General features: G+C 45.2%; 1 protein-coding gene across 1 annotated transcript in view; it reads right to left on the reverse strand.

Moving 5' to 3' along the window:
• The window catches only part of LOC128973353 (transcription initiation factor TFIID subunit 4-like), a 128,271-nt gene extending 109,727 nt beyond the window's left edge, over positions 1-18,544 (reverse strand). The window contains exons 1-6 of the mRNA XM_054389646.1: positions 17,380-18,544; positions 11,298-11,470; positions 4,413-4,550; positions 3,770-3,997; positions 2,843-2,965; positions 1,565-1,654 (exon numbers count right to left, since the gene is read on the reverse strand). Coding sequence (XP_054245621.1) covers positions 1,565-1,654; positions 2,843-2,965; positions 3,770-3,997; positions 4,413-4,550; positions 11,298-11,470; positions 17,380-18,544 — 1,917 coding nt within the window. The remainder of the gene's footprint in view (positions 1-1,564; positions 1,655-2,842; positions 2,966-3,769; positions 3,998-4,412; positions 4,551-11,297; positions 11,471-17,379) is intronic.
• Positions 18,545-21,759: the final 3,215 nt, after the last annotated feature.

The raw sequence follows: 21,759 nt of genomic DNA on the forward strand, positions 1-21,759 counted from the left end.
TATTTCCATCGCATGCCAGAAGGAAGCTGCACCAATTTACTTCCCCTGCCATGCCTCCAGTACCTAGAACATGATGATTTCACTGCTGATGCCCTACAGCAAGAGCTGTTTGCTGTATTATTACTGATCTAATGTATTCTGACTGGATTAGAAAAGTGTTGGATGCCTCGTGTTCAGACCAGTTCAACTAAAACAGATAGTTCTGAAAGGTTACACTCTACCTTCACCAATAAACTTTTTATGTTTTAAAATGGCAGCGGGGTTCTTTTGAAGTGCTGCCCCCAGGCAGCTGTAGGGTGCAAGTGTTTATTAGCCCAAGCCACAGTTCTTTCTAAACTTTTAGTATTTACTCCAAAACTTTAAAGCCTGATGCCAAGTACAGGCTTCAAAGAAGAAAACGAGTTAAAACTGTTCAAGAAATGACTGCAGTATAAAAGCAGGAAAAGGCAGAAGGAAGGGTTAATGATAACTTGAATAAAACAGAAGCAGAAGGAAAGAGTTCTGCAGAAAAGTTAAAGTGAGAGAAGGAAGAGGAAATCTGCCCTAAACTGAGAGGTTTTGGATTAGAACAAAAATGCTTTTAAAGTTACAACTGAGATTTTGTTAGGGCATAATTGAAGACACACTGTATGCTCTATAGAGCCTGGCATATGGAAGCTATTGTAGCTAATGTAAAAGAACTAATTATAAGTTAAATTTACCTCCATGTATACTGACTTATGACCAAACCATCAATCCGCTTGGCACTACACTACAATTTCTGTTCTAGATTAGTTCCAGATTCCAAGCAGGATCAGCTCACCAATTATTGCAACAGCATTATCCAGTTTAGTTTTCCATACCCACTGCAAGTTAGCAGTGACTTACATGGAGATCACAAAAAGAATATGGAAAAAGCTTATTCAGTTACTTGAAGCAGTCTACAGAAACAACTTGTGGCTCTTCCAAATGTGAATACTGTCCTTCCTCCCCAGAATGGCCTATCACAGAGAGGTCTGGGCACTGGAACAGCACTACCATGCTGTAGGAGCTGTAACACCAGGGATCTGCAAACACCAACACCACAAATTCTGTAGCGTTATTGAACATCTGTAGTAATCTTGATCACTACAGAATAGCCAACAGACTTTCCGAACTAGAGAGTAACTGCTTTTCCATGCAAATCTAATTACTGCCATGTCCTAGATCAGGGCTACTCGAGCAGCACACTCCAGATCACCTCTGGACATCAATTAAGTTGTTCTTTTAAAACCTACAGTCAGGCCCCAAAGACACAAAGTCTTCCTCCATTCTCTCAGCCTGTCAGGAGCACTGAGCTGCAGCACACAGCCACAGCTCCCAGCCCCAACAGCAGTAAGCAGCACTTGGCTGGCCTGACGGAGATGGGGTGGGGCCTGCATGGGACCTACAGCCAAGATTTTGGCAGAAATTAGCAGCTCGATATAAAAATTGAGCAGTCCTGCTCTAGGCAGGGGGAGCTACCTCCATTTAAAAAGCATATTCTGAAAGGTCATGTATTGACATTTGCATTGCAATAAAGGTATCCAAACAGTATCCACATTACCTTAAGGAAAGGTACAAGATATGGCTGAGGAGATGATTTGAGTTCTGACTGAAGGCGGCCTGTAAATTCTTCTGGATCAATCTTTGCATCCTTCAGGGGTAAGGAAAAGAAAGCATCAACAATCCAGTTCAGCTGCTGGTTGGTTGTTTTTTTTTTTTTTTTCCAGATAATATCCATGTATGCATCCCTGGCTAAAAAAAGGCACCCTAGCAAGAAGAACTTTAAAAGCTCAAGACCCCTGTATCTTTAGAAGAGTTCTGTCCACAGCTGCTTTATACACCTCATGTGCCACTCAAGTCAGGAAGTTCCCTTGGGGATGCACAATTTTGGACACAGCAAGATTCCTCCAACTCAAGTCTTCTTTGGGATTCCATTCTCTTGCTACCATTTTTCAGGGAAACAATAGCTAAGCTCTCCTCTTTCTTGGCTTTGCTTGCCTGCTTGCTTTCTGTGTCATAGAACCCACAGTTGCTATGGCAGGAGCAGTGTCTGGAAGTGTCTTCCCATGAAGGTGGTGCCATTCATCCCTGCTACAAAGGGATGCAAAGTTTTCTGGAGTTCAGTCCTGCCTGGCCTCTACAACCTGCTTCACTTCTTCCCCAGGGAAGGCCTGCCCCAGGCCCTCGGATGGCAGTGTCAGGCTACCCCAGAGCAGCCATGTTCCTTTGGTGGTTCAGTCCAGGGATGGCTGCAGGCTCAGTCAAGCCCCAGGTTGGGGCTTGAGCCACAGATTGAGAAGAAAGAAGGAAGGGTCAAGTGAGAAGCTAATGAACTGACAATCTGGAAAATGGCCCTCTCTTCCAGCTGGGCCCTTCACACTCAATCCCCAGTAAGACTGAAATGCTGGGGATTTCCTTTTCCTTAGCATTTCTGGTATTGTAACACTGGAGTTGAGTGCCATGCGCTGAGCCTTGAAGGGGCTGCAGTCCTACTTGAAAAACAGACAAAGCAGAAGTACAGGTAAAGAAAATGGGATTCCTCATAATCTCAGCACACATTCACTGAAACATCCCTTGCACTGCAGGCTACAGCAGACTTCTTCCAGGCCCAAGAACTCTGTCTATCTGAAAAAATCTTTGCCTCCTGAAATCCACTTGCAGTTAAGGCTCCATGCAGGAGGACCTGCAGAACTAAGTGGACTGTTTGCATTTTAATGTAGCCCAACTTTCTTCTTCATTACAGCAGAAAAAAAGAATTGTTGAGATCAAAGTTTTCATCACACATAAATACCAAGCTTAACAGACAACTGACAAAAGGAAAAGGTAACTCAATATTTACCAACAAATCTTGAACCAGAGCTTTCACATTGCGGGAGGTTTCTGGAGATGGTGAATTATGAGAAGCAAGTTTTATAAGGGTAGCTAAAAAGTTTTTGCATTTTTTCACATTCTCTTGCATTTCCTGCAAAAACCAAAGAGAACAAATCTCAGATCCATGCCATTTTCCAATCGAGATCAGTGCATCGCTATAAAGGGGGAAAATGCTGCAGCTGCTCTGGTTTGAAAGGCATCTGCAGCTCTGTTGCTGCTAATTACCTAACATGTGCTACACTTCCTCACACCTCAAGAATACTAACCCCCCCAAAAAAATCTATTTACTATTTCACAATCTGCTTTATACAATCTATCTAAAAATAACCTTAGATGAGAGAAGTAACAACCATTTCTTGGAGCTGCCTTCCTCGTTCACAACGCTCCCCTAGCTATCCTAATTTGTTCAACTATTAATTCAGTTTGGGGTTGTACAAAGTGGCTACAGTAGTAAAATCCAATCAGGAAAGAGTATCTTCAAGCGTCTTCATATCTAATATTCTCTCCATCAGCAGGAAAACATATGCTTATTTTTTTTCCAAGCCATTATTTTTCTATGGAGTGATTACTCCAAGAGACAAAAACATCACACTTCAGAGTAACCACAGTTTTGAGGCTCAGCAGCATGATGATGACCAAGTCTGAAGGCTTGATTACTCTGTCTACAGAACCAGACTAGTTCTTTCCTGACACAATGGCATGGCAGGATGGAGAAAGATAACCACAAGTGTTCTTCCCTCTCAGAATCTCTAATTGAAACAAGAGGAAGGATTTCCTGCTTGTAAAGAATTTGGAAAAGTGCTTGTGTGAAGAGCAAGTTCTTTCTGCTTCTGAACAGACCTGAGAAGCTCACAAAGCACCCAAAAAAGCCAGAATCTGGTATTTTAAAGCTTACCTGTGATACAACTGTAGTTCCAGGTACAGGAGAGCTTGGTATGACCTGGGGCTGTGCTGGTACTTGTGCTGCTGTGTGAGGTGGAAGTGGCAGCCGAGGCTGACCCTGGGTTTGTGCTGAAGCTTGAGTCTGCCCACCAGTAATGACTGCAGGTTGCTGAGAAGCTGATGTTCCAGTTGCTACTGTTGTCTTAAATACATTTTGAGCACTCGTTGTAGCTACTGATACCTATTAATATTTTACATTTAAAAACAGGTAATGATCTCATTTTCATTCTTTTACTCAGCCAAAGCTCTTGAATGCCTGACAAGAAGAATTTGTTTCCTTTCAAATAGATCCTCACTGACAAAATAAAACCATTGACTTTGCTTATTTAGTATAATCCTAATTTCATCACCCTGGACTGAACAGTGGAAGTCCTGTACTTTATCTGTAACACTCCACTTTTTTTATTCTTTAGGAAACAGGAGAAAAGCAGCTCTGGGCTAACACTCAGCACTTCCGTAACATTATTAATTCTGGGGCTAGGATTGCAATAAAAGCAAACACATGAACATCAACATTCCCTTTCTGACCAGCATGTGATTACAACAAGCATCCTTCTCTTCACCTAGCTTTTGCTTTTTGTGTGCTCACTACTCACTGTGGTGTGTGCAAGAATAGAGGCTCCTGGCAGCGTGGCAGCAGATGTAGCACTGACAGGGGCAGGAGTTGACTGCACAACTTTGGCTTGCACAGGGAGTCCCAGGCGGACAGTAGAGGTGGCTACAGAAGTTGGCTGCTAAGAAAGGAAAAAGTACTTTAATTTCTTTTCTCCTTCGCAACTTGACCTCCAAGGCTTTCTAACGACAGCGATTACACAAATAATTTTATTAATGTTGAAAAATGTCCACAGAGTAGTATGGTCTTGAATACAGAGTTGCATGCAATGCAGACATGAGCTTTGTGTTCAACGTTAACATTTCTCCTACAAGCCTTTTCTCACACAGATGTGTGGACAAGGTTAGAAAAAAATAGGATGTGACCTGCAAAAAAAATGATAGTACATTGATTTCTTAGTTCAGCTGTAACATTTACATGTCAGAATTCATCAATACTAAGCTTAGGGATATTAGGAAGAAATTCTTGACAGTGAAAGTGGGGAGACAATGGAACAGGTTGCCCAGGCAGGTTGTGGATGTCCCCTGCCTAGAGGTGTTCAAGGCCAGGTTGGGTGAGACCTCGAGCAACCTGGTCTGGTGGGAGGTGTCCCTATCCATGGCAGGAGGGTTGGAACTAGATGATCTTCAAGGTCCCTTCTAACCCAAACCATTCTGTGATTCTATAAATATTTGAGTTTATAATTGCCAGTAACACCAATTCAACCTTTTTAATATTTACTGGCCCATTCTACTGCCTTTCTTTTTTTTTTCTTTTTAAGAAAATTAATCTGGATTAAAAAAAAAATCAGAGAGCAGAAAAACATTTTCAAGGTAATTTCAGATTAAATTATACAGAAACTAACTTGCACAGAAATGAAGTCTAAGCACCTGGAGAATCCTTTTCATAGATTGCATACCCTCTAACCAGACAGCAACTGAAACACTAAGTACAGACTAAAGAAGATGACTGGCTTGTAGCCTTTCACTCTAAATGTGTCACATGCAGCAAACAGAGGAACTTGGATTTGCAATTTAAGAGATTTCATCTCTTACCATCATAAAAAGAACGGGATTTAGGGATACAAAATGTCTCCAGGGAAGCTGATTTTTTTTAATTCTACAGGAATGTAAATACCATCATAGAAGAAATAAATCACCCAGTATGGCAATTATGATAAAAAGAGAACCATTCATTATCAAAAGTGGAGGCCCCACTGGTCTCTTACAACTTGGATGTATTAAGCTTTGCATTCAAAGCCACACCTAGAGAAGATGGAAGAGGAGCCAACGAGGGAGACAACCGGACTGAATGGGCAAGGAGTTTCTAAAGGAATTAAGGGAAAAAAAAGAGGGTGTATCACCTTTGGAAAAAAAGGGGAGATATCCCAGGATGAGTTTAAGGACACTGCTAAGTCTTGTAGGAAAAAAATTAGAGAGGCAAAAGCCCATTTAGAACGTAGACTGGCCACTGAACAGGCATTCAAGAGCTTTGGCTTGTCATACAAGCTTTGCCTCTTCCTAAATACTATACCTTTTTCCCTCCACTCTAAAAAAAATCACGTCCTTCAATTCCCTTCAAATATTGGTTGAATGAAAATATATTTACCTGATCAACGCTTGCCATTGTAAAACATTCAGACTGTCTTCTCCATTTGCTTATCGTCAGGGTTTCCAAACCACAAACACAGTATACAGTGCTTCCAGGGCTGAGGATTTCCAAAGCCAGTGGAATAACCATGCCAACTTACAGTCACAGAATGCTAAGGGTTGGAAGGGACCTCTGGATATCACCCAGTCCAACCCCTCTGCCAAGGCAAGGTCACCTCCAGGAGGTGGCACAGGAACACATCCAGGTGGGTTTTGAATGTCTCCCAAGAAGGAGACTCCACCACCCACCTCTACAGACAGCCTGCTCCAGGGCTCTGTCACCCTCACAGTACCGAAGTTTCTCCTTAAGTGAAAGACTTTTAGGAGCTACTTGGTTCCAAGAAAGATCTGCATCCAGAAATCCACAAAACAGACTGGATGCGGCTCACATCTGTCCCAGGGTTCATTCTGCCTGCACAAGTGCAGATAACTTCAAAGTGACTCCAGTTTCAGGGTGCAAGAAGTCACTTCCAGCTAGTCAGTGCACATGAACAATTTTCAGGGAAGAAGTCAGTGTGAAATGATGCTACAAAGTCACTCCCCAGATAACTGCGTCTTCACTTTCTTTTGTGGACCTTCTTCCCAGAGCTCTGGACACAAGAGAGGCAAAGCTTGAGTCCTGCACAGGAGTGAACTGCATTGACACCTGCTGTGCACAAAGAAGCTGCCTCTGCACTGGGAGGAACATCGAGGCTGCATTTGAAAAAGCAGCCAGCTGAATGTGGGGAGAACAGGCCAAAAGAACGAGGGACAGCTTGTCACTGCCCAGGCAGGACCACACCACTTTCAGGAACTGCACTGAACACTCTCAGCTTTATAAAATCAAGCCAGAGGGCAGCACACTCATGTCAGTAAATCCATGGCAGCTGCTTTGTGCTTTACTTGTCTTTTGTACTATGGTACCACTGATGGGCACTCAGGCACCAGCAGCACCACCTCCTGATAGACACTAGTCAGGCACCAGCAGCACCACCTCCTGTTAGGATGTAACACACTCCTCACTACCAAACTCTGCCTTCTGATCTTCAAATACTGTCAAAATTCTGAAGAGTTTATGGAGAAACTTTCATCTGCCTCCTGCCTGCCTCTCAATTCTCCTGGCTATGGTTCATCTGGAACATGCACTTCAGCACCAGGTGCAGAGCAATTTGTATGCCAAGGACGTAGTTTTTCTCTCTTTGGTAAAAACACTGCCCAGCTGGGCAGAGGTACCAATCCTTTAGAGTCCTGACATGTGCACTCAACTGCAGAAAATGACTGCAAGCACAATCTCCAAGAAGTCAGCCAAGAGGGGCAGAGCCTTCACTGCCACCACACTTCTGGTATACCACAGAATCACTGGAGCCAAGTATCAGAACTCAAAGCAGGAAGACACTGCTGTGTTCCCCTTATTTGTGACGTCCCTTTGGGGTTTATAAACTAGAACAACAGGGGAGGAAGGCACAGGACTGGGAGCAATCAGACAAGGCAGGCAGAAGAGCTCAGGGCCACCAAAGAAAACCTTCATAAACCAGGGGCTCCAAGTCCCTAAGCACTACTTCTAAGGTCTCAGCATTCTGTTGGGGTAAGCCAATACCTACAGAATCCATTATCAAAGCACTTTCTCACTCCCTGGAGAAGTGGCTGCTCCATCTCTAATCACCAGGATTCATCCAAAGAATCTGATGGATAAAAAGGAGGTGAATTTTAGGTGCTACCATTAGATTCTGCTCCTGCCTCTACTGCTCAGTGCTTGTGCTGCATGCAAATGCAGACGACCTATTGTAATCAATATTCTTATACCACGGGAGTCTCCAGAAGGCAATGTGGGCTTTGTGACCAGCAGTGGTCACAGCTGCAACTGAAGACAATGAAATCAAACTGCACAAAAAAGCAAACAACCCACCCACCCAGCATTTTTAATTTAATATTTAAAATAGAGACAATTAGGCTCTATTTCCTAGTTCTAAAAGAGGGCTAATAATCCCCTCAACTGCACTGTTTAGAAAGTTGGTGTAGGCATAAGCTTCACAAAAAAATCCTGCCTGGTTATTAATTCCCACTTCAGAGGGGGATTTATGTAGTGTGCAGCAAGTAAGCCTGAAGCAACCTACTGAATGGTGGAGACAAATATTCCATAGTTCTTCCTTAATTAAGAGTGTCCAGCCTAGACACTGTAGAAATTAACAATAAGAGTATTGTGTGAGTATGCAGCATAAGGCATATGGGAGCCACTATTAGATTGGACAGGAACCTTCTTGACAGCATTTCCCAATTGCTGCAGGTTTCATTTCATAGCCTTACTAATGCTGGAATGTTTTCTAAGCACTTTTAAAAGAGATGTTAATGTGATGAAAATGGAAACAGTTGAATTTGGAAGCAGTGAGAACTCAGTATCTGCTCATTCAGAGAAGATTCACTCACCCTGAAAGAAAGGAAGCAAAATGGTTTTGTGGTTAAAGCAGACTTCAGACCACATCTTTTTCACTTTCTCTGACCTCCTAACCTACCTGCTCTGCCAACATAAACATCTCCTCCAGATTACTGCATGAGACCAAAAGAAATAGAATCCTACAATGCCTTAGGTTGGAAGAGACCCCAGAGATCGTCTATGCCAACCACCCTGCCATGGGCAGGAGGGACACCTCTCAACTAGACTCAGCTGCTCAAGGTCTCATCCAATCTGGCCTTCAACACCCCCAGGGAGGAGACATCCACAGCCTCCCTGGGCAGCCTGTTCCAGTGTCTCACCACCCTCATACAGAAGATCTTCTTCCTAAGATCCAGTCTAAACCTACTCTCCCCTCAGCTTCAAACCATTCCCCCCTGTTCTGTCTCTAAACATCCTCAGGAAAAGTCCCTCTGCAGCCTTCCTGTAGGATCCCTTCAGGTAGTGGAAGGCAGCTCTAAGGTTCCTCTGGAGTCTTCTCTTCTCAAGGCTGAACAACCCCAGTCCCCTTAGCCTAGTACAGACCAGCTTATTTGACAGCAATGGTGATGTGCCTCAGACAACAACATAGTTTTATCAATTTGCTTAAAATTTCTGCAAAAAGTAGACAAAACATTTTTCAGAAAAGTAGAAAAGGTGTGAAAAACAGGAAAGGAAAAAAAAAAAAATCAAAGAGAAAAAAGTCACCAAAACTAAAAGGCAACATAAACCCCCCACAGGCACAGCATAGTACCAGAACTATCTCAGATTTGAAAGGCTCTGCTTTAGCAAGGACAGCAGCCTGTGAAACAGCAGCCAAGTTTAGAGCTGCTTTCCACATCACATGAGATGGCAAAAACTAAGCCTTCATCAAACATATTTCACAGGAGGCATTTCCAGAGTAGGGGACTCAGCACTTTGCACAGGTTCAGATTACAGTTGTTGGGTGATTTCCATTTTAAAAAACACAGTGAAGTGAAGCTTAAGAGAATCACAATGTTAGGAGTTGGAAGGGACCTCTGGAGATCGTTCAGTCCAAATAGCAAAACAGAAAACAAATCAGTAAAGTTTGTATCATGAAATATGAAATTCCAAAGAGCAGAAGTTAGAAAAAATTATGTGACTAATGGCTTTAAGCTTGAGGAGGGAGATTGAGACTGGAGCTCAGGAAGAAATTCTTTTCAGTCAGGGTGGGGAGACTCTGGAACAGGTTGCCCTGGGAGGCTGTGGATGTCCCCTCCCTAAAGGTGTTCAGGGCTAGGTTGGAGGAGGCCTTGAGCAACCTGGGCTGGTGGGAGGTGTCCCTGCTCATGGCAGGGGGGTTAGAAACTGGGTATCTTCAAGGTCCCTTCCAATTCAAACCATTCTATGACTCTATGACTAAATATTTAAATTAAACCAAACTTCATACAGAACTTTATACTACTTTTTTCTAATCACTAAAAATACACAAAGCAACTTTAAACTGGAAAACAAATTTTGGCTCACACTTGAAACAAAAAGATGAGTAAAGTCAATCTCACGAAAATTCCAATGTACTGAACTTTATCTGATGTGTAAATTCTGATAACAGACACTCCATAATAAAATACTGTGGGCCAGGCTAACATTGGCCTTGCCTGTATGTCACTCCCTCACATTCTTGGTGCACAGCAGCACTTGAATTTCATAACTAATGTTAAATAATTTTAATTAAACATAATTTTAAAAGGTAACTTTTTTTTTTAACTTTATAGTGACGAATGTAAACCCAACTGGAAACTGAGAAGGTGAAAAATGAGCAACCAGAATCTACAAGGGCATGAAAAGCCAGCAAGTGTACAAATGACAAATGCAGATAAACAAAACAAGTGCAGCAAAGGAGAACTAGATGGCAGCACCTACCTATTTTCCATCATTTCACAAGTGCAAGCTTCAAATCAAGATATGCAGGCAAAACTGTAATGCAAGCTAAACAATCAGGTTTAAAAGCTTTCTGAGTTTGCTTATTACCTCTGAAGAATATATGAATGCAAGCAAACCCACACTTACCTGACCTGCTTCTCATACAAGAATCCAGAACTACTGTAGACATACTTGACTGGAGAAGAGAAGGCTGAGAGGGGATCTTGTTAATGTCTACAAATATCTGAGGGGTGGGTATCAAGAGGAAGAGGCCAGGCTCTTTTCAGTGGCACCAGTAATAGGACAAGGAATAATGGATATAAGCTAGAACATAGGAAGTTCCATCTCAACATGAGGAGAAACCTCTTTACTGTGAGGATGATGGAGCACTGAACAGGCTGCCCAGAGAGGTTGTGAAGTCTCCTTCTCTGGAGACTTTAACCTGGATGTGTTCCTGTGTGGCCTGCCCTTGGTGATCCTGCTTTGGCAGGGGTGGTGGAGCCAACGCTCTCTACAGGTCCCTTCCAGCCTTTGGTGTTCTGTGATTCTGTGACTTCTGAAATTCAGCAATGCAACAACGGGCAAGGTTACAGCCACTGTCTTTAAGGAAAGCTAAGCTTCTCTGGATATTTCTTGTCGAACTAGTAAAAAAAATTAAAATAACCAAGCAATCTCAAAATTAACGCAGTGGTATTCAGCACAAAACAAACCCTGGCTGACACCGAGCCTTCCAGCCTCTAGTGATCACACAGCCTGAACAAAACCTTGAGAGACTCTATGAAGTGAAAAATTCCTAGGCCTCACAGAATAAAATGCATTTGAGTAAGTATTTCCTGTTTTCACAGAAAAAAAAAAAAGGGGGAACGAGGGGGGAAATATATTTGCAAAAACACACGAGCTAACAAGGAGCAGGACACACAAAAACAAAGTGAAACCAAGACAGACGTACCTGAGCTGTTGACAGGCGAAAAACAGGGCCAGTGGTGGGCACTGAGAGCCTGGGTGAAATGCTGGCAGGACCCTGGGCCTGTGTTTGCACCTGAGCCTGCATTTGAGCCTGGGCTAGAGCCTGCTGAGGCACCATGACAAGCTGGCCAGCATCTGTGCGCACCAAGACCATACCTAAAGAGAACAGAGCACCAGTAACTATAAAGAAAAACATGCAAAATATATAAAAAACTAACTATTGAATATAGACTGAAGTTATGCACAGCACTGCACCTTTCATTATGCTTGTATAACGTGAGATTTTATTTCCAAGGAGGAAAATAGACAAATACCAACACCCAAATCAGTTTGGAATTCAAACAATTGCAGTTTCTGGTTGTGATGAAAGAGATGAAAGCAGCAGTCACTGGTGTATGAGGATGGAGGCTTTTGGCAGCCTAGCTAGGGTCAGCAGACTAAAACTGGAAAAGATTCACGCAAAAGATATAGTCATTAAAAGTAAACTGGGATGGCAATCCAGTAGATGAGGACAACCTTCAGTATGAACACAGCAGGGACAATAATGTGAGAGCTTCACTAAAACCACACTTTTAGGGCATGTGAACATGCAAACATCAGGCCAGACACAGTTGAGTTGGGAGGTACTACCTGTGGTTTAGGCATCAAGCAGAAAGTATTGTCCAACCCAGACAACCAACCTAGTCACTGCTCAGCACACAATGATGCAAGTGCAGCTATTTTAGGAAAATAGGAACTGGTTTAAAACTAAGAGAGTACTTGGCAAGTGTTTTCTAGTACCTTCTGCAAGTAAATGAGACCATTTTCAGATTATTTTCTAGCAATACATTTCACAAATGGTGACTTTCTACAACAGTGCCATCAAGTTTTGCTCTCAGTCTTCCACCAGCAGCAGGTCAGAAAAGGGAAGTCAGTGACTAAGTCAGTTCCTGGATCACCTGGAGCTTCTCACTTATTCAAGATGACTGCGGAGCTTGTAATGTGCTTCCCCTGGTTCACTCAGAGCTAGGCAGCAGCTCCCCAGCCAGATTACTTCTAAAAAAACTTCTAAATTAGCTCCAGAACAGATTTGAATCATTTACCATAGGCAGGATAGATGGATCTGTAAACAGAAAAACTTCCTGCCTGCCACTACTGGAGAACAGGACAATGAGCATCTAGAAAGTCACTTCTGTTGGCAACAGACAACTTATCTATGTGCAAATTGCTTCCTGCAGATATCTTAACTTTTCAAGTGTAAATGAAGGTAAAAACATACACCCACTTCTACTGATTATTTTCCCAGAGAAACAGCCCCTCAGAAAAGGGACACTGCTTGCAATATAACCTGAGGATAAAGAAATCTGAACACTAGCAAGAAAGTAGTAAATTTGTGAAGTAATCTACACCAAGAAAGCCTTTCTTTCAATTTCTGACATAGAAATACACAACCCAACCCTGGGATGACTCCATGAGTGACCTGCAGCACAAACAGCAGCCCTTACTCAGGTTGTCTTAGGTGCTCCAGGCCAACCTTCACTGCCTAAAGCACAAAGATCCATTTCTGCCAGCAGAAAGCAAGGATTGGGGCAAATGAAGCTTTAAGGTTAAAGGGTTGTATATTGGGCTTGGCTGAGCTGAAGTTAGCTCTCTCCACAGCACCTTTCTAGTGCTGTGTTTTGTAGTGCTGCAGCTGGACACTTATAACACATCAGGATTCTAACCGCTACTGGGCCAAGCACCAAAGCTCTGCTTTTCCAACATCTTCCTCTCCAACAGCTGAGGGATGGGCAAGATCTTGGGAGGGGCCAGCTGGCTCAAACTGACCAAAGGGGTCCTCCATGCCCTATGACATGAGCTCAGACACAAAAGCTAAGTGAAGGAAGGCAGTGTGGGGACACTGGTTGATGGTGTGTGTCCTCCAGAGCAGATGCTCTGCATATTGGAGCCCTGCTGCCCGGGAGTGGCCCAGCATCATCTGCTGATGGGGAGCAGAGACAGATCTTTCTTTGCTCTGCTTCCACACACAGCCTTGGCTTTGCTTTGCATCCTATTAAACTGCCTCTGTCTTAACTCATGGGCCTCTGGTTACACTTTCCCCTCTCCCCTGTCCATCTAAGTGATAGAACTGCTTTGGTGGGCATCTGACCCTCAGCCAGGGCCAAACCACCACAAAAGCATAGAGAGCTACAGCAAGGAGCACATCCCAAAGCTATAACTCTCCTGCAAAGACTAGGGAGAAGTTTTCAAAACAAAAGTTGGAAGAAACCCATAAAAATGCTTTTTAAAAGATAATATTTAAGGTCCATTAGCCATGCAAGCACCAAACCTCATGGCTTGTATGTGTACAAAACTCTTTGAGTAGATGATGTATTTGGTTTATGCCATTCCCAAACCATCTGCACACCCCAACATCAGCACACTGCAAACTGCTCAAGCAGGTACCACTTTTCCTATTATGCTGTGAATCTTACCTAAAAATCCTCACAGGGTAATGACTACCATGCATCAAAACCCACAAGTTACATTTGCATTGAACAGATTCACAGATGTGTTGCTAATTTATTATTATGAATTTAAACAAAAATAAATTAATGGAAAGGACAAATTAATTGCAACACATGCCACATGAGTTTCAATATAGGTTGCAGAAATTACTACTACCATAGGTGCATATTGATGCATTCATGCATTAATTGTACTCTGATTCAGTTTGGAGGACCTCACATTACTGAGCAATATGTACAAATTACAATCTGATTAAATGCTGAGATTAATTTGTCCTTACTGTTAGCCACATAAGGAGAAAATACACCATTCTGGAGTATGATCTGATAAAATAGCCTGTTTAAAGTTACATTTCTGCTTTAGAAAAATTTACAATATGGGAGTTTCAAAGTTAACCATAAATGACAAACCAATTTAAAGAGTAAAAACTCCAAAGTGACATTGTACTTTCAGAGTAACTACCTAGAGAACATTCTACCTGCAAATTTACACAAAGTTAGTGGATTTCAAACCATTCAGTGGTAAAATAATATTCAAATTACAACTTTCCACAATATTAATTCTACAACATTGTCTAAATCCTATCATAGAATGGTTTGGGTTGGAAAGGGCCTTTAAAGGTCATCCAGTCCAACCCCCCTGCAGTCAGCAGGGACTTCCTCCACTAGACCAGGTTGCTCAGAGCCTTGTTGAACCTCACCTTGATTATCTCCAGGGCTGAGGCCCCAGCCACGTCCTTGGGCAACCTGTTCCAGTGTTTCACCACCCTCATGGTGCAGAACTTGTTGCTCACATCCAATCTAAATTTGCTCTGCTCTCATTTCAAACCATTGCCCTTGGTCCTGCCACTGCAGGCCTTTGCAGACAGTCCCCCTGCAGCCTTCTTGTAGCCCCTTCAGGTACTGGCAGGCTGCTGTTAGGCCTTCCTGGAGCCTTCTCCAGGCTGAATACCCCCAGCTTCCTCAAGCCTGTCCCCACAGCGGAGGTGCTCCAACCCCCTGGTCATTTTGGTGGCCTGCTCTGGACCTCATCAGGTTTATGTCCTTTCTGTGTTGGGGGTCCCATAGCTGGACACAGCACTACAGGTGAGTCCTCACCAGAGCAAGAATCTACTCTCTCCTGTGCTGGCCACGCTGCCATTGGCCTTCTGGGCTGCAAGGGCCCATTGCTGGCTCCTGTCCAGCTTCTCATCCCCCAGAACTCCCAAGTCCTTTTCCACAGGGCTGCTCTCAATCTCATCACCCCACAACCTGTGTGGATAAGGAGGATTGCTCTGACCCAGGTGCAGGACTCTACATTTGGTCTTGTTAGTCCTCATGAGGTTCACCGGGGCCCACCTCTCCATCTTGTCCATGTCCTTCTGGATGATATACCATCCCTCTAGCATATGGACAGCACCACTCAGCTTGGTGTTATCTGCATACTTGCTGAGGGTGCCTCGGCCTCACCGTCTATAGAACTGATGAACAGCACTGGTCCCAGTACAGATCCCGGAGGGACACCATTTGTCATCCATCTCCATATAGACATCAAAGCATTGAGCACTACCCTTTGGATGCAATCATCCAACCAATTCCTTATCCACTGGACAGTCCACCCATCGAATCTGTATCTTTTCAGCTTAGAGAAGGATGTTGTGGGAGAGTGTGTCAAAGACTTTACAAAAATCCAGATAGATGGCATCTGCTGCCCTTCCCTTGTGCACTGATGTAGTTACACAGAAAGCCACTAAGTTGGTCAGGCAGGACTCGCCTTTGGTGAAGCCATGCTGGCTGTCTCAAATCACCTCCCTGTTCTCCGTATGTTTCAGTAGAGCTTGCAGGAGGATCTGTTCCATGATCTTCCCAGGCACAGAGGGGAGGCTGACAGGGCAGTAGTTTCCAGGGACCTCTTTTTCACTCATTTGTATAGATGGGTGTGATGCTTCCTTTCCAATCTCCAGGGGCTTCACCTGACTGCCAGGACTTTTCAGATATTATGGAGAGTGGCCTTGCAACTCCATCAGCCAATTGCTTCAGAACTCTGGGATGCATCTCATCGGGCCCCATAGATTCATGCAGGTTGAGGTTCCTCAGGTGGTCCTGAACATGATCTTCCTTTACAGTTGGGGACTTTACCTCATTAGTCCTCACCTAGTGGTCCATCAACTCCAGAGAGAGATGAGCAAGCTTGCCAGTGAAGACTGAAGCAAAGAAGTTATTGAGAAGTTATCGGCCTTCTCCTCATCTGCTGACACCAGCTCTCCCTTCACATTCCTCAGAGGGGGTGCACTTTAACCTTTCTTTGCCAGCTGATGCACCTGTAGAAGCCCTTTTTTGTTATTCTTTGCATCCCTTGGACCAGATTTCTCTCAATGGCTGTTTTCCCACTTCTCTTTGAAAATTAAGCAGCAGAACAAAACGTTGGCACAAGAAACTTCAGAAACTCAATACAAAGTTATGCTGCACATTCCCAGATCTGTATAGCAATTATCAAACAGATTAACAAGGGTTAAAAACACTTAATAATGTCTGACCCAAAAGCGAAAGGCATTTACAAGAGTCTGAAAGGCAACCTCTTATCTGTTTCAAGTTAGTTAGGTGTTTATGAAACTACTGAGCTGTGGATGTCTGAAGCATTGCACTAAATACACAACTAATAAAAGTTCACATCAAAGCAAACTTCTACACCATCACATTTTTGCTCCATTTCACTAAAAATTATCAAAATATTTTAAGAAATTAGATGGAAGAAGTAAGTTACTCGTTCTGGACTGCATCAATATTTCCATGTACCATCATAGCATTGATACAGGAAAAAAAAATTATAAATGAGTTCAAATGGTAAATCATCACCTACGTTAAGAAGGCACAAAGTTACCAACTTTTTGCAACTCGAAAATTTCAGTAAGGGGCCACAGGAGCCTTCAAAATTTCAGCTGAAACAATACACAATCACTAAACGAAGGGATGCTGTTTGGGTTAGGTCAGCCCTGCTGAACTTACTTTTTCACTAATGAAAGTTATAAAGGAGAATAAGAATAAACAGGATTTAAAACCCAGCAATGGAAAACTGTCCAGACACAGCAGAGACTGACATGATCCCTTTTACCGAAACCAAAAATTTTACATTCAGTTCCACAGCTCAGTCTGCCACATCTTGCCACCCGCATCATGGCAGAAGAGACTCTTGGAAGAAGGAAAACTTTTCCACGCTATCAGGAGTAGAGCAGAAGTTAGAGACCTTCAAAAGATACAGAAAACGACTCTTAGCTAGTAGCCCTGCTCCGTATCTCCTACATAACCGCTCACTGCACCATTACAGAACAACTTACCGTGCCTACCGCCCTCTCCAAGACCAAACAAGCAACTCATCAACCAACAATTATCACCACTTTGCATTAGCACCCGCCCGGCCCATGCCAATTACACCCTCATTAACGGCCGCCTGTTTGTCAGCCGTCGCCCTCAGACAGGTGGCTCTTCTTTTGTTTCCAGCACGTCGAGCAGCGGGAAGGCGAGAACTTCAGAAAACAAAAAAAACACCCCGGTCAAGTGAAAAGGGTCAGAAAGAGCCCGCGGCCGCCGCGTTTCACTTACCAGGCGGGATAGTGAAGCCGGGGGGCAGCTGGATGGTGGTCTGCTGCGGCGGCCTCACGATCAGCTGCGGGGCCACGATCCTGGGGGCAGCGCCCAGCGCCGGCCTGGGCGACAGAGCCTGGGGAGCCGCGGGGGCGACGGGCAGGGTAGCGCCCGCCTTGGCGACGCCCGGGGCGCCGATCGCAGGCTTGGGCGCGGCGCCAGGGGCAGCGGGGGCCGGCGGGGCACAGTTGACGACCGAGCCTTGTCCCGGCGGGGCGGTCGCGCCGGCAGCTGGGCTGGCGTTGTTACTGAGTGCGTTTACTGCGGGGAGCGGGCCGTGCGCGGGCTTGGGCTGAGCTGTGGCGGCGTCGACTCTGCCGTGGCTGCTGACTGGTGGGACTGCCGCCGGCCGGCCCCCGGCGCCCTCCCCGTTGGGCGCCGCCTCGCCGGGGAGCGGCGCGGTGGCGGCGGCGGTGCCCGCCGCCGCTCCCACCGGCCCGCCGCCTCCCGCCGGGGTCCCGTTCCCTCCCGCGGCGGTCGCGGCCTCTCCGCGTTGCGAAGGAGTGCTGTCGGCAGCGGGCGGGCTGCCACTGGGGCTGGGGCTCCCCGCGTCCCGGGCAGCGGCGCCGGCACCCACATGGTTGTTGACAGGCTGGGCAGAGGCGGCGGAGGCCGGGGGGGCAGCGGGCTGCGGCGGGGCAAGGGCGGCGGGCGCGCCGGGGCTGCTACTGCCGCCGCTGCTGAGGAGAGCCGCTCCATGTGATTGCTGCACACTACTACTGTTTACACTCACTCCCCTCCCTGCCACCGCCGCCGCTGCCGCCGCCGCTGCCGCCGCCGGGGGGGACAGGGACGGGAGCGGCCCCTGGGCAGGCGCTCGGCTCTCCGCGGCTCCGGGGCACGCCGCCGCCTCCTCTGTCCCGGCAATAGGAGAAGGCACGGGATGCCCTTGCTGCTGCCGGACGGGGCTGCTGCCCCCCGCTAGGCTCCCCTGCTGCTGCTGCTGCAGCGGCTGCTGCTGCTGGGACGGAGCGGAGGTCCTGGGCTGGTGCGCCTCGGCGGAGCCCCGGCCGCCGGCCAGCTGCGATTCCAAGGAGCCCACCAGGTCGCTGACCGCCTTCTCGTCCACCTCCTCGGAGAAGAGCAGCATCTCTTCCAGGGGGTCCGAGGCGCCCGCCGCCATCTTGCGCTGAGCTGGGAGCCGGCCGCGCAGGGCGCAGGCGCGCCAGCCTCTGCTGCGCACAGCATGCTGGGAGGGGCCGCTGCCTCCTCCCCCGCGGCGGGGAGGGGCCGGGCAGTGCGCTCCGCTGGCGAGCTGGGGTTGATCGGCTCGGCTCGACGAGCTTTGCAGCGCTCCTGCGGAGTCTGGGCGACACTGTCCGGGAATAGCCTGGGCGAGGACACGAGCGTTGGTGAGTGGGAGGTAGCCCCGGCCGACACTTGGGACGCCGAGGGGTGACAGTGTGTTCCATCAGGTGCCTTAGGCATGCAGGGCTTGAGAAGAACCTGACGGTAATCATCTGACGGACTTCTGGCAAGGAGGTTTTGGCACAGAGAGTTCTGTGACAGAGAGTTGTGAGGGAATGGAAATGTTACGCCATCTCGTTGTCTTTTGGTAGCGAGCTGCCGTAATTACGCTCTTTGCCTTCGCTTCCCACCCTGCGAAGACAGTGGTAGGCAGCACAGCTTTCTTCTCGCTTTGGCAGCACTGAAAGCATTTCTGCCCTTGGCTGTGATGGCTCAGCGGCCTTACACACCAGCTCCGCCAAAGGAGGGGCCTTCGGGTGCTGCTGAAGCCGTGTGGAGCTCCACAGTGCATGCAGAGTACCTGCGCTCAGGTTTGCGCTGCTGCGTCTGCTCTAGTTTCAGACTCTGGCCAAAGTTCCTGCTTCACCTAGACAGGGATGATTGCAGCAACACTACTTGCTAATGTGGACATTAGAAACCGAAAATAGGATTCTTGGCGCCATCATAGCAGCTGCTCTGGCATCTCCACCGGAAATTTGGGGTATTTTAACACGCTGTGGTGCTCTGTGTGACCTTTCCTCAGCAACGACTGCCTCATCCCTTCAGAAATACCACTGAAGACAAAGATGGTGGTTCTAATTCCAGGCATGTTTAGCCTGGAGAAGACCTTTAAGTCCCACCATTAGCCTAGGTCTGCCGAGTACACCACTAAACCATTTTTCAGACTAAGGACAGGGCAGTTTCTTTGGTAAGACCCCACCTCCTGCTTCCCCCACTTTGCTGCATCTGTTCTTGCGTACAGGTGATAACCACTATGGATCTGTGATGCTACCAGCAGAAAGCAGCTTAGATTCCATTATCTGTCTCTGCTGGCATGCAACAGCATGGATGTCTGCAAACCTGAATGCGTTTGAGCTGCTGTTCTGTGGCCTGCAATAGTGACTCATTCTTCAGCTTGCTATTTTTGGGGATTTTCCACAAAACTGGAAAAGTGCATCAGTGAATAACCCACCTTCAACTGCACAATGCACTGATAGAAATGAGTGCAGGGCTCAGAGTGCACACAGCACCATCCCCAGGCTCAAGTCACACATTGTACGAGCTGCTTGAGTCAGAAGAAGAAACTGAATAAACTGGTAATAACTTGGTTTATTACAGTCCTCAATGTTGGTTACATTTTTATTCAGGGTAGTTTTTTGTGATTGTTTATACCTCTAGGAGTAGGTTTATGATGAATCAAACTGCTTTTAAAATGCATTTAAAATACATTGCAGCAGTTTGATTAGGCTAAGTTTAAATGCCTCCTGAAATTAAACCAGTACATATTTTCTTCACGTGGCCAATAAAATTACTGACGGCCCAAAGGCACAGTCAGGATGCATAAATGGGAGACTGCAGCAGGTGAAGGTGAAAGCACAGCTGTGCTTATTAAAAACAGTATTAACTGTACATGAGAGAGAGACAGCAAAAAAATGTGCTTAGTAAGCAAGTACTACTTTTATGGAATGCTACAGCTAAATTAAAATTGGAGTTTTATCAAACGTTTCTACCTGGAAATTTAATTACAACATAGTAGTCCATTACTGAACTTGTATAAGGAATATTCATTTGGATTGGAAAAATCTATCCACTATTACTTTATCAGAGAAGTTGCCATGCTCCCATATTTGCTAGATCATTTGCACACCACTGTCTCCATAGGTTTTATGGGAATGGAAAGTTAGACATAATATTTTGCAACTAGTCCTGACTATGAAGAAAGTTTTAGTGCACAATCTTTGAACACTGAACTGAGTGTCTCCATAAATGACCTAGGAGAGTAACTATTGCTCTTTAGCTTAAAAAAAAAAAAAAAGTTATTTTCCCACCAAAAGGAGAAAGTGGCAAGTTATGATTTATAAGACAGGCTTCAAAACTTTACAAATTACCTACTTTTAATTACATTTTTTAAAGTGCACTTGTAGGTGAGTAATCTGTAAAACATTTCTTCCCACTCAGCTCTTCTTAATTGAGCCATTTTATATATATATATATATATACAGAGAATAAGGAAGTATAATAGAATATTTAATAAAACATGATACTGATTCATATTGGACTCCTTTCAATTCAAGAAGTGATGACATACAAAAGAAAATAAACTTGGTGATGAAAACAGGCTTTGGGCTTGCATTTCTGCATAGAGAATGCGACTTTTTAATGAAAGTACAGTATCTGTGAGCTTTTGTATTCCTTTATGATAAAATTGTTCAAATATTTACATGCTTTTCATCATAGAAAACATTTCTGAACATACTTGTTGCTCTCTAATTTTTAGGAGTTACATATATATAGAATAGAAAAAAATAAAACTAAGAGGCCACTGTGATCATCTCAAATGATCAGATACAAATGTTGCGTTTTGATAGTGGCCTTCCATGGACTTGATATGGCCATGTGTCTCCAGTCAGTAACTGAAGAACTTTGCTCCAAATCTCTCAGGTAGTCTGGGACACGCTAGAAGCATATCATAGTAAATATCCCTGGGCATTCAAGTCCTCCATGACTTTACAGTCAGTTGAAGTTGGGCATCAAGGTTCCAGAGTTATGTCTCTTATTTAGGAAGATAGGGGCTCTTCCAGAAAAAAATGGCTTGCTGCTGTGTTTCAGAGCAAGCCCTGTAACGAACAAAATACTTGCTGAATCTTTGCAACGCATCAGTGTCCAGTTGCTGCAACAAAAGCTACTAAGTACCTTTTCCAGAAGTTGGTTTTGCTGCATGTAGTCTTCTAGGCTGCAAACATAAAAAGGGAGGCGTGAAGCAGTTTCACGTTTTTTACAAAGCCTCATTTGCAATTTTAACTTAAGGCATACAAGTACAGTCTCAAAATCACAGACTTGTGTTGTGCTTGCTCATACTAAGGGGGAGGTTAGTAATAATACTGTAGTCAA

Source organism: Indicator indicator, chromosome 19 (assembly GCF_027791375.1).
Source record: "Indicator indicator isolate 239-I01 chromosome 19, UM_Iind_1.1, whole genome shotgun sequence".
In the NCBI taxonomy this organism is placed as follows: domain Eukaryota; kingdom Metazoa; phylum Chordata; class Aves; order Piciformes; family Indicatoridae; genus Indicator; species Indicator indicator.